The sequence below is a fragment of the Brassica napus genome, chromosome A2 (assembly GCF_020379485.1).
Source record: "Brassica napus cultivar Da-Ae chromosome A2, Da-Ae, whole genome shotgun sequence".
Lineage (NCBI taxonomy): Eukaryota > Viridiplantae > Streptophyta > Magnoliopsida > Brassicales > Brassicaceae > Brassica > Brassica napus.
In genome coordinates, this window is record NC_063435.1 from 8,926,190 (window position 1) to 8,940,515 (window position 14,326).

Consider the following 14,326-nt stretch of genomic DNA (forward strand, 5'->3'; position numbering starts at 1 on the left):
TATTTAGGGTATGATGGAAGGTATAGCGAGCGAAGACGGGAAGTTAGAAATGATGCCAATTTTAGAATGCGCCTTAAAACTTAAGAGCATCTTTAATAGAAATTCTATCCATTAGAGTTCTAAAGATTCATATATATATATATAAGTATACGTTGTATATGTATATGAAGGTGTGGAGTTCATTATTTTAAGAATCTTAAGAGCAGGTTTTCCACAAAATAATGAATCCACACCTACGTACACATATACAACATATATTTATACACATATGAATCTTTAGAACTCCAATGGATAAAACACTTTTTCTTTCATTGAAGGTGCTTTAAATATAAAAACGTAAAAATAAATCGTGAAAGAAAGCGAAAGAACACCTCGAGATTGTTAAAGAGAAGTGTACATGTGTCAAGTTTTGGAATATCCTTTGTTGAGATGATGCATTGAAAAGAAAGGCTAATCAACTTTATTAGTATAGATATATAGTATCATAAAGTCTAAAGCTCTATTAATACAAAGCCGAAATATATAGTTTTTATTCAACAAATTCATACAAGGTTAGAAATAAATAATTTCATTAACTATTTACAACGTATCTGGATTTGTTGGTTTCTTTTCTTCTATCAAAATCTTATCTTCTAAAATAGTAAAAGATCTGGCGTGATTATTGGAGACCTCCCAACCCAGGCTTTCTAGTAATTTGCAACTTGATATTTTTTTTGGCAACAAAGATAATGCCAAAAGTTGCAATTTGAAAATTTAATTTTAGTAGATTTTGTTTACATCCACATTGACATGTTTGTTGCGAGGAGATGCGTGCCGGTGTCGGTCCTTTAAGAATTTTGTTATTGTTGTGCGTACTTTTTCGCGCATTTAAGTTAAAGCCAACCAAACCATGACAAACATCTACATTAAAACGCCGTCGTTTGGTATTTCGACATTTCAGTTTCACCATTCTAATTTCGTTTTCCAATACAATAATTTTCAAAGGAATCAGCTTTGAGTTTTGAGCTTTTTGGGTTTCTCCCTGCACCTAAAATAAACGCCAGAAAAAAAAAAACAATTCTCATAGGGGTCGCCACCAAACCAAGACCCCCCTACGCTGCTTTGAATTTTCTTAAGGAAGAAAAGGCAAAGTCCTCCGTTTTCTCCCCCACGTGTTTTGTTGGCGATCACGCGGGTTTTAACACCTCTCTTTCTTTGTTTCCTGTGCGAAGAAGAAGGGTTTGGGTTTTGTGTGGGTGAGAAGCCATTTTCTCGTGCTTTCAATTTTTTTTTGTCACAGGGATCTCATTCGTGCCTTCTTTGATTCCCCCCAGGTTCGTTTCGATTTTAAAGTTTGCCTTTTTTTTTTTTAGCCTATCCGGTTTGGGAAATTGGGTTACGTTTTTGCGTTTTGTCTCTCTTACCTGCTTTGGTTTAGTTGTCATTGTCGGTCTTGCAATCTAAGTGAAGTGTTCTGTTTTTTGCGTTCTGATTGTAGTTTTTGTTGCGTTTGTTAATAGGGGAAGCACATGCTTTCTTGCTTGTTTGATAGCTTTTTTCTTGTAATTGTGATTATAGAATTGAGAGCGATCTAATTCAACTATGCAAGTAAACGTGTGTCTTTTGACTTTTATTAGATATTTGTTTTCTCATTATAGGTTTGGTCAATAGTTTGGTACTTTGCTGGTTTAGAATCACTATATTCTATTCATGTTTAGATTCTACGATAATGTCTTACTTTATTGAACATAGAATTCCATTTTTTTTTAAAAAAAAAATTGTATTTGATGACCAAATCTGCCGTTTAAAGAACATAGAACATCCTATTCTGTTTGACCATGTGTATTTGATAATGACTCACTGTATTGATAACCATAGCAGGTTCCTGGCTTCTTCACTTTCAGGAGGCCAGAGAGAAACCCAGTGACTCACTCCTGCAGTTGCATGCTACAATTAGAGTCTGGTACTTTGGAGAAGATATGGGAATCTTTTCACGCAGGTAAACATCTCGTTATTTTTCTTTTAAGAGCTCTATGTGATGAATTTCTCTTCATGACTTTTTGTTCTTGTTATTTCAGTTCGAATAGTCGGAAATCAAAAGATGGAATGAAGATCATTGCAGCAGCTTTTTTTGGTGTAACTTTTGGCTTTCTCATTGGAATATCTTTTCCATCATTGTCAATCACTAAGGTTGTTTCATCAAACCCTTTTTATCTTTCTGCTCTCTGTGCTTTATCATTTTATTTTTTTTTAATCTTAGGAAGATCTTCATCTCATATGTTCCAGGTGAATCTCCCAACAAAATTTCTTGCTTCAAACGATCTCTCATACATAGAGGAAAAGGGTTCGGCCATTGCAACTCCAGATAGTCATAAATCTTGGTCTTCATCAAAGAGTAACGATACCAGCTCATCTGCTCCAATCGACAAATCACAGGCATGCTTCTTCTACACCGTTTATTTATAGACGTTGAGTACATTATTCTTGCAAGTTGGGTTATCATTTTCATGGATAACCCATTTTTAAGCCATTTAGATTTCACCTTGCCAAAGATGTATGTGTTAACGGTCCATGTTTTCATGCTTTATTTCTGACTTGTGAGCAGATATGGGTTCCTTCAAATCCTCGTGGTGCTGAGAGATTGCCACCTGGTATAGTTGCTGCTGAATCAGACTTCTATTTGCGCAGATTATGGGGCTTACCTCATGAGGTATGCGCTCATAAACCATTTTTTTAATATTATCATTAGTCTTATATATCAACAAACAATTATTTTTAGTTGGGTTAAAGTCTTAGCTGATCAAATACGGTATGTTATTTGCTTCTTTAGGATTTGACCAGGCAACCAAGATACCTCGTGACGTTTACTGTTGGTATTAAACAGAAACAAAATATCGATGCTTGTGTCAAAAAGGTTAGTTCATTCCCTTGACTTTTGTTGATTTGCCATATATGATTTATCAAAAGTCTTGTCAACAGTTTTCAGAGAACTTCACTATTCTCCTGTTTCATTATGACGGCCGAGTAACTGAGTGGGATGAGTTTGAATGGTCCAAGACTGCTATACACATTAGTGTCAGAAAGCAAACAAAATGGTATCAACCTCGTTTTAGTTTTAATACTCTGTGGTGATGTTTATGGCTATTGACTCTCTTGGCACCTTGAAATATGTTAGGTGGTATGCAAAGAGGTTCTTGCACCCTGATATTGTAGCACGATATGATTATATATTCATCTGGGATGAAGACCTTGGGGTCGAGCATTTTAATGCCGAAGAGTAAGTTTCTTATAAACCTTCACATGGGTTCATTTTGAACTGTTGGGATCATCTTTGGATTATCTTTTTTAAGGTACATAAAGCTCGTGAAGAAGCATGGCCTGGAGATTTCTCAACCTGGCTTGGAACCAAACAAGGGGTTAACATGGCAGATGACAAAGAGAAGAGGAGATCTTGAAGTCCACAAGTATGATGGACCCAAAATCCCCCTTATATTCTAGCCATCTTTAGTTTTCTTCATAATGATCTTTACAAAATTTTGGGCTTTGAATTGAATCAGGATAACAGAAGAAAAACCTGGATGGTGCTCAGATCCTCACCTCCCTCCATGTGCTGCGTACGTAGAAGAAGCCTTTCTTTCTGCCTTTTATGAGTTGAGAGGAACTAAACAGTCTCTATATTTTGTATCATTAACAATTGCAGATTCGTTGAGATCATGGCTCCTGTATTTTCAAGAGACGCCTGGAGATGCGTGTGGCATATGATCCAGGTTGTTCCTTATTTCATCATCTGTTTGTTCATTCTTAACTCACTTTAATTCTGTCTCCATGTCAGTCTTTACTTATATGCCTTACCTTAACTGTTATAAACAGAATGATTTGGTTCACGGTTGGGGACTTGACTTTGCACTCAGAAGATGTGCTGAGGTACGAAAGTAACACATGAGGCTTGTTTCTTAAAAGACTGGTTTACTTAACTTTAGTTACGTCTTTGTTGTATGATGACGAATCTGTGTATATTTTACACCAAAATGCAGCCTGCACATGAGAAGATAGGTGTAGTAGACTCTCAGTGGATCGTTCATCAAACTGTCCCTTCCCTTGGCAGCCAAGTAAACTCTCTCTGTATCCCACTTTTTTCCTCTTTCTTCATCTGACATTAACGTCTTTGCTCAAACTCCCTTTCTCTTCTGATTGCTGTAGGGTGAGGCAGTAGATGGAAAAGCGCCATGGCAAGGGGTAACAAACTTTTCTAAGCTCTCTCTTTCGTGTTGTAATTGTTTGATATGAGCAAAGACGCATACCTTTTGTAACAAGCAACTGTAACGTGTTTTATTTGTTTGTGTGTGTCTTGCAGGTGAGGGACAGATGCAAAAAGGAATGGACCATGTTCCAGAGTAGAATGGCTAACGCAGAGAAGGCTTATTTCAAATCTTTACAAGTTGTAGGCTCCTCCAATACAACAGCAACCACCATTTAATAGGAGAGTTGTTAAATAGTTAGGCCAGAGACGCTGACACACTGTATTGGATTTACATATAGAGTTATGTATATGATAATGTAGTGGATACTCATCTATTAGCTTACAACAAAATCTTCCATCGAATAAACAAAAAAAAATGATGATGTCACAATCTTGATCCATTAAATAGGAATTCTGCATCCAGTGGCTTATGATGTATGAAATAGTTAAGATGGTGGGTTTAATTGATACTTCAAGTGAGTTCGTAATTGAGGAAAGTATCAGTGGTTTTAAAGATCTTGCTGAATTTCTTGATTCAGTTAAAAACTCAAAACCATGGTTTAGACATTTGTAGTTCAGTTAACACTAAGAAACTTCCATTCTTCCTCACATTAACATAGTTCACTTAATTTCATCTTCGAGGTTAATGTGGGTAATGTGAAACAACCATTATGAGTCTATGACGCGACCCAGTATGAAAAATGAGACAGAGACAAATATGATGGGATGACAAAGTTAAAGTCAAATAATTTTTTTTTTAAAAAGGACAAAATCTTTATAAAATCCAAAAAATAGAACAATTTGCAAAATAGCTAAGTTTGCAAAAGAAATTAAATACATGACATTGATTTGACATAATTAGGGAAATAACGATTATGTTTTCACTGATCCGGTTTTAACCATCTTTCGTACAAATAGCAGGTGTAAGAGAGATGTATAGATAACATAGATAAAGTGAAATATGGCTAATATTTACAGCAAACTGTTTACATATGAGAGAATATAAGAAAACCACATCATATTCAATAATAACCGCATACGGTTTACATTTTCGGGTTTGAAAGCTTACAGATTTATTCCATTTTGACGAAGTAGTGTAGGACACCAACCTAACATATAACCCCTACAGATTAGACATTCACACATCAGCTAAATAGGATACCCAAACTCATAATTATTAAAGCTAAACCCTAATCAGTAAAATATAAACCCAAATATAATTTATAAATAATTTTCTGATATTTTTTTAAAATGTATCAGCTATATTTTGGACCATAAATATTAAACCATATACACCCGCTTAAATAGTACAACCCAAGACAAACTCCTAATTACTAAACAATCAGGAATGCACATTCTCTTGGTTTGACAGGTTGCGCGTGTTCTATTCCATATAGTTGAAATAGTATAGGACCTCAACCTAATCTCTAACCCCTACATAGTAAACCCTCCCACAACCACAAAATACTACACCGAAACCCCTGATTAGTAAATTTAAACCGTAGTCAGTAAATTATAAACCCAAATATGATCTATAACTGTTGAAATAGTATAGGACCTCAACCTCACCTCTAATCCCTACGCGGTAAACCCTCACACAACCACTAAATACTACATCCAAACACCTAATCATTAAATCTAAACCTTAATCAGTAAACTATAAAACCAAATATAACCTATGAATATTATTTCATTCGACATCACATTGTATTCTACATTATTTGATGACATAATGAATTCTATTCCATTTACGTTTAATTATATTATTTCTCTTTAAAAATCATATACACACCAATATAAAACTCATATACATACCGATACAAAACTCATATCAATGAAACATGAAATAACAACCAACACATAAAATTTGTAAACTATAGTTGCAAACAAGACTGAATCTTTTTTTAAGCATCGAATGAAATATAACATGATATATAGTTATATATTAATAAACATGACAAAAAAGAGAAGTATCAAATTTGAAGGGAAGACAATATATTCCATTTTATAAAATAGTATAAGATTACATCTTTTGTTCATATACTATGTGACTCATCCGCGTCTATACGTAAGAATGAATATTTACGAGTTATTGAGTTTATTAATAATTATTTTTGTTTTATTTTATTTTATATTTTATGTTAGTTAAGATTAATGCTTACTAGTTATTTAGTTGTGATGTTTTACCATATTTGATTTTTAAAAATATCCAACTTAACTATAATAGTTGTTTTTAAATTCTAGTTTAATTTTAATTTGGTGTAGTTAATTTCTTATCGTTTGTATGAATACTTTAATTCTAGTTTTGTATTTTTAAATTTTTTTTATTTGTTATTGGGGTTTGAAATACCGATGATGAGTTCAATAGCTTGCCTTGTTTCCTGATCAAATTTAGACCCAAAGAAGACCGAAAATTTTGCCAGAGGCTATACTGTAGATATCGATAATCTTTAAGATCTCTGCACATTGCAGAAAGGAATAAAAAAATTAACATAGAAAAACTGAAGAAGGTTGCCAATGGTATTAGAGTATAGATTCTACTTGCTAAGGTATGTATGCTTATGTAAGAATCAAATATCTGGATTTTTAGAAGTATGAGTTATCCGATCCAATTCGATATAGACCTATATCAAATATCTGGAAATTTTTATATTTTAACTATATTTGATTTGATTCTTACAGATAAAATATATTTTTTTAAATAAAATAAAAAAGTAATAATATCTTATTACAAAAATATTTAATTTTAAAACTCTACTAACTAAAATATACAATTTAATAAATGAAAATTTTATAAAACTTACATAAATATGTACATATATATTTATATATATTTAGATATTTGCATATAACGAATCATATCAAATATTATTTCATAACAATATTAGTATTTGTGATTTGCTTTGTTTTTAAAATATTGCACAGTAATATTTGCTTTCCGTCATAGAGTTACGAATATCTAAAATTTTGGTTCGCATCAAAACAGATTGCGTATCAAATCAAATTATACAAATATTTTGCCAAGACCTGCCACAAATGGTAAACAAAAGAAAGTGTTGGTTTTCGAGGCATTATGTGCTTTAAATAATTGATCAACATTGTGTGTCTTGACCGCATCTTTAGACTTTAGCGAAGATCATAAGAAAAAGTATGTGGCTATGTTTCATTTTATCTAAGGAACATATTCGTTGTAGAATGGTCTCCTCAATCATGCATGTTGTTGGAAATTGCATCTAATACTTGCAAAGTTTGAATACTCTCCCTTAACACAGAACACGTACGCTTGAGGGTGGCTCTTTGATCCATCGTTTTTATGAAGACTTTAAGTCAACTTCGATATTCCTCAGGAGTCAAGATTATTGCTTTTATTTTTAGTTCAAAAAAAAAAAGATTATTGCTTTTTAAAAAAAAATTAAGATTATTGCTATTTGCTACACGGTATAATTAAATGCCACCAACTATTTTGCATTAGTGATATATTCAGGTTATCACTCTTTTTCTTCCAGGTTATTACTTACTTTACACAGTTTATAGAACTATATCATCTTTTAAGAGATTCCAAAAATGTTATCAATGGCTGTTTAACCACGCATTCACCAACGCTATCCAGTTTTTCCAGATACAGTTTACTTTATTATCTGAAAAAAACTGACAGTTGAATCAAACCGAATTAATAAAGGAAAATTGATCTTAAACACTTTTTTGTAAAAAAGTAAGATATATTTCACTAAAACACTATCCCAAACTGAAAGTTAGTCCAATTTAAAGCATTTTTAACAGATGCGGTTGTATTTTGAATATTATTATTTATAACTTAAAAAAGCAAAAAAAAATATTAATCCAAATTCCAGATTGAACATTTATCAACGACTATTGAGACAAATATTTCTCTGTCAACAAGTTAGTCACGCCTCCAAGTTGAATAGTCTGATATCTGTATATGTTTCTTAATAGTTTCTTGGAAAGTATATGAACAGTGAATAATTTGTTAAAAGTTCGACAACTAGCCATATCGAATCTGAGGATTTGAATTCAGTTGACACAACTAGAATCAATATCTGCGTCAATTGAATTCAAATCCGCAGATTATATTGCATGTTATCGATTTTTTTTTTTTGACTAAAGGTTTGCAATTTTTATTTATTTATTATGTTGATACTCCAGGGAGATGAACGGTGAATCCACGTGAAGCCAATGTTTTTAAACCCGACCCGGACACTGAACCAGACGATTTACTGAGTTACTGGGTCATTGGGTCGACTGCGGGTGAACCGCGGGTTAATAAATGAATTAATTTTATTATATAATAATATATTAGTTATGAAAATAAATATATAGAAACTAAAGTTTAATAGTTTCTAAATATTTTTTAAAACATAAAATAATAGTTTGGACATATATATACTTTTTGTTTAAAAAGTATTTAAGAAATACTTAACTTTAGTTTTTATATTTTTATTTTCATTTGACATGCAAAATATAAAAAAAATAGTTTAGACTATTTAAAATTTTGTGTAACAAAGTAAGAGTTATGACATCTTAAAAAATCAAGATATAAAACTCACAAATATTTAAATATCTAATTTGAATAATAAATTAACTTTAAATCCAATATATTAAAACAGAAGTCATGACTTCTATTCATGTCTGATTTTTTTTAGTTTGGACCATTCCAAGAAAATATGATATTTTACATAAGTTCATTATTTAATCTTTTAATATCTTTATCTTTTTATTTGAAATACAAATGAATATATTTAAAATATTCAAACAAAATCTTTTTAAAATCGTCTTAGAATCTTTTAAAATTTACTTTCGAAAAATAGTTAGTTTTAATTTAAATTATCATAAAATATAATTAGAAACTAAATTGAATATAGTTTTGGTTTATAAACGAAAATTTAAATAAAATGAAATTAATTAATTTCAAAAATACATTTACTAATAATTTTAAAAGATTTTGTTAGAAATAAATATTTATTTCTATTTTAATTTTTTCAAATTTGTTTTCTAATAAAATAAAAATCATGATTTTTTGATGAGTGATATTTTTATTTGGACCATCATTTAAATTTTCTTTTAAATGTATATCACTAATGCTAATATATATAATATTTTTAACTACTTTAATCATAATATCTTTTATATCTTTTAATTTTTAAAGAAAAAAATAAAATTCTAACAAATCTCTTGAAAAAGATTATAATAAGATCTTAATTGTCATAAATTGAATATAAATATTTTCAACTAATTTTGTAATTAGTAATGAAATGTCACTAAAAGAATAAAATTATATCCTATTTTATTAATTTTATAATAATATCTATCATTTTAAAATAAAAATGTTATATTGAACAAAATATGATAAAATTATTTTAAATTGATAAGTTAACATATTTTGTTTTCATAAATATAAAATATTTAAGTTAAAAATATAATATGTTGGTAGAACGGGTTAATATTAGTAAACTATATAATACATGTATAAAAATTTATCTTATCTTAAATTTTTTAATATACAGTAATTTATTATATAAAATTAATAAACATTGAAAATTACTAAAAAAATCTACCGATTTGAATTACGGATCATGATTATAATAAATTAAATATAAAATTGTTTTCATATATGTTGTTTCATGCATTAAAAATTAGTTTAGCAATCAAACGCAAATTCAATAGGACAAATATATAATAGGCAACATATATATGTGATGATTTTAATTTACAGCATGAAAACTATAAAATTATTATATTTGGCATAATTATACAAACATTTAAATATGTGAGTAACATTAAAAATATATAATAATTATGTAAAACAAATATCTATATATATATATAAATGTGAAAATATATATCCGCACGGTTGTGCGGGTGGAAATCTAGTTCAAATTAAACTAAAAGTAAAAGATCATTGTAATAAGTTGTCAATAACAGAAATAAACTAACACCAAATCACATCAACTAATTTTGGTTTTTTTATCATCGTCCACTTCATTTTTTTAGGTGGCATAGTAAAAAATCTTCATCAAAATCTAAAAATTACAAATATAAAACTGAAAAGGGAAAACCTAACATTTTTTTGTCAGCATCTAAATTTTTAATTGAAAACTTAGAATATAAAACATAATCTAAAAACTAAAAAAAGAGTAAAAGTTATATTATTGGTTCAACCGGCGGTTTAACCGGTATCGGGTTCTCGGGTTTAATGGGTTTTTGCGGGTTTTTACGGTTTTTTGCGGGTTTTTAAATATTAGATTTTTCATAAAACCCAAACCGGATTTTTTCTGGATCACCGGGTTTACCGGTTCAACCGCTGGTTCGGGTCGGGTTTCAAAACACTGCGTGAAGCATATTCGGGAAGTTATATATATAGTTTCGATTGTTGTTAATTACTATGAATGTTGTAAGTAAAAAATATCCATTTAACACATGATCGATCGATGACGTAAAAAAAAAAACACATGATCGATCATCTCAAATTAAATCTTAATGAAACACTATTGGATTGGAGGTGATCTAATATTTTCTTAGACCCTAATTTTTATGCAATCAATCTCTCCACCGGACACGAGACAATAAATGATAATACTTACATTATTTTTATTTAACATACACAGCAACAACAACACTCGTTGGTTATCATAAGTTCGTCAAACAAGAACTTTCTTTTGTTAAAGTCCCATGTTTGGTTTTAGTACGATACTGATTAATATTCATCACGCACACATCTTAATTATAATTTTATTATTTAGTATAAGATAATCATTACTTCTTTTTTTGAACCGGCAGAGTAGTTGCGTGCAGTCAGAGTCCCCTATTCCCCCATCTTGCCCTGTGGTGGCCGCTGCTATTGGTGCTGACTCGCCAGTTCTCCGAAGCCTTGAACATTACTGCATGCCCACTCCCACTGCCACTAGCATGGCTTGGGTTCATGTAGACATGATGTGGTGGAACCTGAGGAGCCATAAGCCTGTCGTGGTGCTTCATCTCTTGCGCACCGTGCTGCTTCATCCCATACCCACCGTGTTGCTGCATCCCGTGCCCTCCATAGTATGCATCTTCATGCATCCCCTGCCATCCATTACCTATCTTTCCCTGCAAGCCATAATTAACAAAATTACCAATGGGTTGAAAGTACAAAAACAATTATTAAACTGTTTAACAAGAGGGATACTTGGTGCATTTTCATATGGCATTATGTCACAAAAATCCCATAATTTATAAATCAGATTCTACAAATAAAAAATTATAATTTTATATAATAAAATTTCAGCATAACTTCAGGACTTTTATGTTTGCAAGACACCAGACAAAACATGTACATAATGCATATTATTAACAGAAAAAAATGCTCCAAGACACTTTGGAAGAATATCTACAACATACCATGATTAGATAGATTGCAACACCTTAAAAGATAGCTTACATTGTGGTGAGGTTGAGCCATCGGAGGTGGGGGCATGAAGTTCATATGAGGTGGCTGTTGGTGGTGGTTGTTTCCGTGATGTGGCAACACTGTTTTGTGGTGGCTCTGACTGCTCTTATAGAACTCCTCCCCTTCTGAGTCTGAATCTTCTTCGTCAAAGACAGGCATGTGAGCCATGGGTGGACGGTTGTGGTTGGCCGGAAGCCTCATGTGGTGATCGTAGCGGGATTGACGGTCAAAGTAGCCTCCTTGTGACTCTTCATAAGACATGAACTCCTTGTGCTCCTCGAAGGTGTAGCCGCTGCTTCTGTGATTCTTGTGGCCGTACCCGTGGTGGCCGTACCCATACCCTCCGATAAGTTTGTCAAGCATTTTTTCTTTATATACTCTTAGTGTTCTTTGATATGGATAACTAAAATCTTTCTGATGTCTCTATATATATATACAAATCATGTAGTGTAGTGTTGATTTGAAATAGTATTTGATATGATTCCCTCTGTAAATTACTCCTTAATCATCATGTTAATTTGCTGAATCTTATTCCCTTTTCTACAACCACCAAACCGAAAGTTGAGTAGACATGTTTGTTCTGATTCCACTCGTATTTTTAATTAATAAATCCAGTCCACGTGAGAAATTCGAATTCTAAATTGTCCGAATACAAATAGAAGGATAATAATATTTGGACACCAGTTTGTAATATCCCTTTGGGCTTTTACTAATGAAACCTTTAGGCGGACAAAAAAAAATCAAACTGAGATTAAACCTACTTTAATTCTATGTATTACGTACGGGTGTTGGTTTTATATCAAACTCGGCAATCAATACAACCTACATGAAGATAACCTAAAGATAAACTCCCTTTGAAATCTGTTGAGATAGGATCTAGAAGTAGATAAGTCTTCCTATTATATTGGAGATAATGCCATGTATATTTAGATAAGTACACACATTATTTGGGTTTTATCTTGAGTCGTTGTAGGTATATGTATATAAGGAGGTCTTCTCTGTGAAACAAGATACTTTTCCAAAGCTCTTTACTAGTTTACATGGTATCAGAACCTACCCTATAAACTCCATTTGAGAAAATATTCACAGAATAACTACGGTTCATAGTTTTTTTAAATCAAAACTTACACTTTTGAAAAGTCTAGCAAGGGGCTTAAGCATGTAAAATATCATGCCGTCTCAAACCCGATCGAAGTCCCAAAATTTTGGTCTTCGAGTGATCATATGTTTGTTTGTAGACTATCAATCAATTTTACTGGAGACCTTTTTTGAATCTTTGAATAAAAGAACTGGAGTGCCGTGCGAAGATTAATAGGGGTTCAAGGCAAAATTTTAAAACTAAAGTTTTATTAATAAAAATTGTTATACTTTTTGTTTATAAACCTATCGCAAACCAGATGTATATATGACCCCATAGATTATAAGGCAGTTTTCGTATTAGAAATGCCTAATTCAGAAAAAAGAACAGTTAAGCAAAAAAAAAAATCAATTTTGAGATATAAACATTAAAAATTGCTCTTAAAACCACTATATTAAACCAAACATATACAAAAATGGGGGCCCCAAAATGTTAATATATTAGTGGGACCTGTGGCGTTTTGGCAACATGGTAGTCACGCCTCTGTGGACTAGTCTATTATCTATTTGGTTAGTACACCATGGATCAATTTTTATTAGGGAACTTTTATGAATCTTCGAATAGAAAGACCGAATCGCACCTGCCAAGAAGTGCATCAGCCAGTCCCTTCCTCTCGGCTAAAGTCCATATTATTTGAAAACCCATACCGGGCAGTAGAGATGGCAATTTGGGAAACAAAAAAAAATACAGCCATATTGGATGTCGAGTGAAAAAAAATCAAGTTTCGGCCTGAAAATTTGCATATGGAAGTCAGTTAATCATCTCACCTACAGAATAACCTCAAATCACATCATAAATTATAACTCAACGCTCAATCTTGTGTTCAACTTTTGGCCCCATCAATCGGTGGAGCCTCATTCAATAATTATATACGATCCTGATGACAAAAAAAAATACAATCCTACATCTCTTTGTAATTGTATGATTTTTGTTCTCTTTCTATTTTCAACTATTCTTCATGCATTCATATTTACTTCAAAATGTTGAATGTTAAAAAAAATGAAATATTGTACCCATATTTTATATATAGAATTGAAACCTAAAGAAAATTTCAATGATGATCATGTAGATTATACCAAATTTACTAAAGAATTACACCAAATGTTCAGTTCAAAACAAAAATTATACTAAATTTCAATGATGATGATGTAGATTCATTTTTTAAAACGTACAGTCTAAAGAAAATTTATTTTCCAAGATTTCGTAGGCAATTGTATCCCAATAATTTGGAATGTAAGAACTATAATATTGTTGAGTACTGAACTACTGATAAATTCAAAATAAAAATATCAACTAAAATAAAATTTGCTATTTTATCGTACATCACATATTTTCTATTTTACCAATCCTGTTTTATTTTATTATATCTCAGCAAAAATTATAGCTACAGTCAAGATAAATACATAAAAAGTCAGTAATAAATTTAATATTACCACTAACACACCTATAACACAAATTTATCTTATCTGATTTCTTAATTTATATACTTAAACATCATTTTAGATGAAATAGGAAAGAGTATATAAGG

General features: G+C 31.3%; 2 protein-coding genes across 4 annotated transcripts; one reads left to right on the forward strand and one right to left on the reverse strand.

Moving 5' to 3' along the window:
- The first annotated feature begins 932 nt into the window (after positions 1 to 932).
- LOC106392291 lies at positions 933 to 4,638 on the forward strand. 3 transcript variants are annotated; one of them, XM_013833114.3, is made up of 15 exons: positions 933 to 1,313; positions 1,858 to 1,978; positions 2,058 to 2,169; positions 2,266 to 2,415; positions 2,585 to 2,689; positions 2,810 to 2,893; positions 2,959 to 3,074; positions 3,155 to 3,256; positions 3,330 to 3,443; positions 3,537 to 3,593; positions 3,680 to 3,746; positions 3,850 to 3,903; positions 4,014 to 4,088; positions 4,180 to 4,215; positions 4,334 to 4,638. In XM_013833114.3, exons 2-15 carry the CDS (start codon positions 1,959 to 1,961, stop codon positions 4,454 to 4,456), a joined length of 1,215 nt encoding a protein of 404 aa, XP_013688568.1. In that variant the 5' UTR covers positions 933 to 1,313; positions 1,858 to 1,958; the 3' UTR covers positions 4,457 to 4,638. The 3 variants fall into 3 exon arrangements, with proteins under 3 accessions (XP_013688568.1, XP_022557775.1, XP_013688560.1); XM_022702054.2 differs by having other exon boundaries at positions 933 to 1,235; positions 1,861 to 1,978; XM_013833106.3 differs by having other exon boundaries at positions 934 to 1,313; positions 1,861 to 1,978.
- Positions 4,639 to 10,801: 6,163 nt separating this feature from the next.
- On the reverse strand, positions 10,802 to 12,116 carry LOC106392308 (histidine-rich glycoprotein-like). Its single transcript, XM_013833125.3, has 2 exons — positions 11,652 to 12,116; positions 10,802 to 11,320 (listed from the first exon to the last, which is right to left on the reverse strand). The coding sequence occupies exons 1-2, from the start codon at positions 12,021 to 12,023 to the stop codon at positions 11,030 to 11,032; spliced, it is 663 nt and encodes a 220-aa protein (XP_013688579.1). The 5' UTR covers positions 12,024 to 12,116; the 3' UTR covers positions 10,802 to 11,029.
- Positions 12,117 to 14,326: the final 2,210 nt, after the last annotated feature.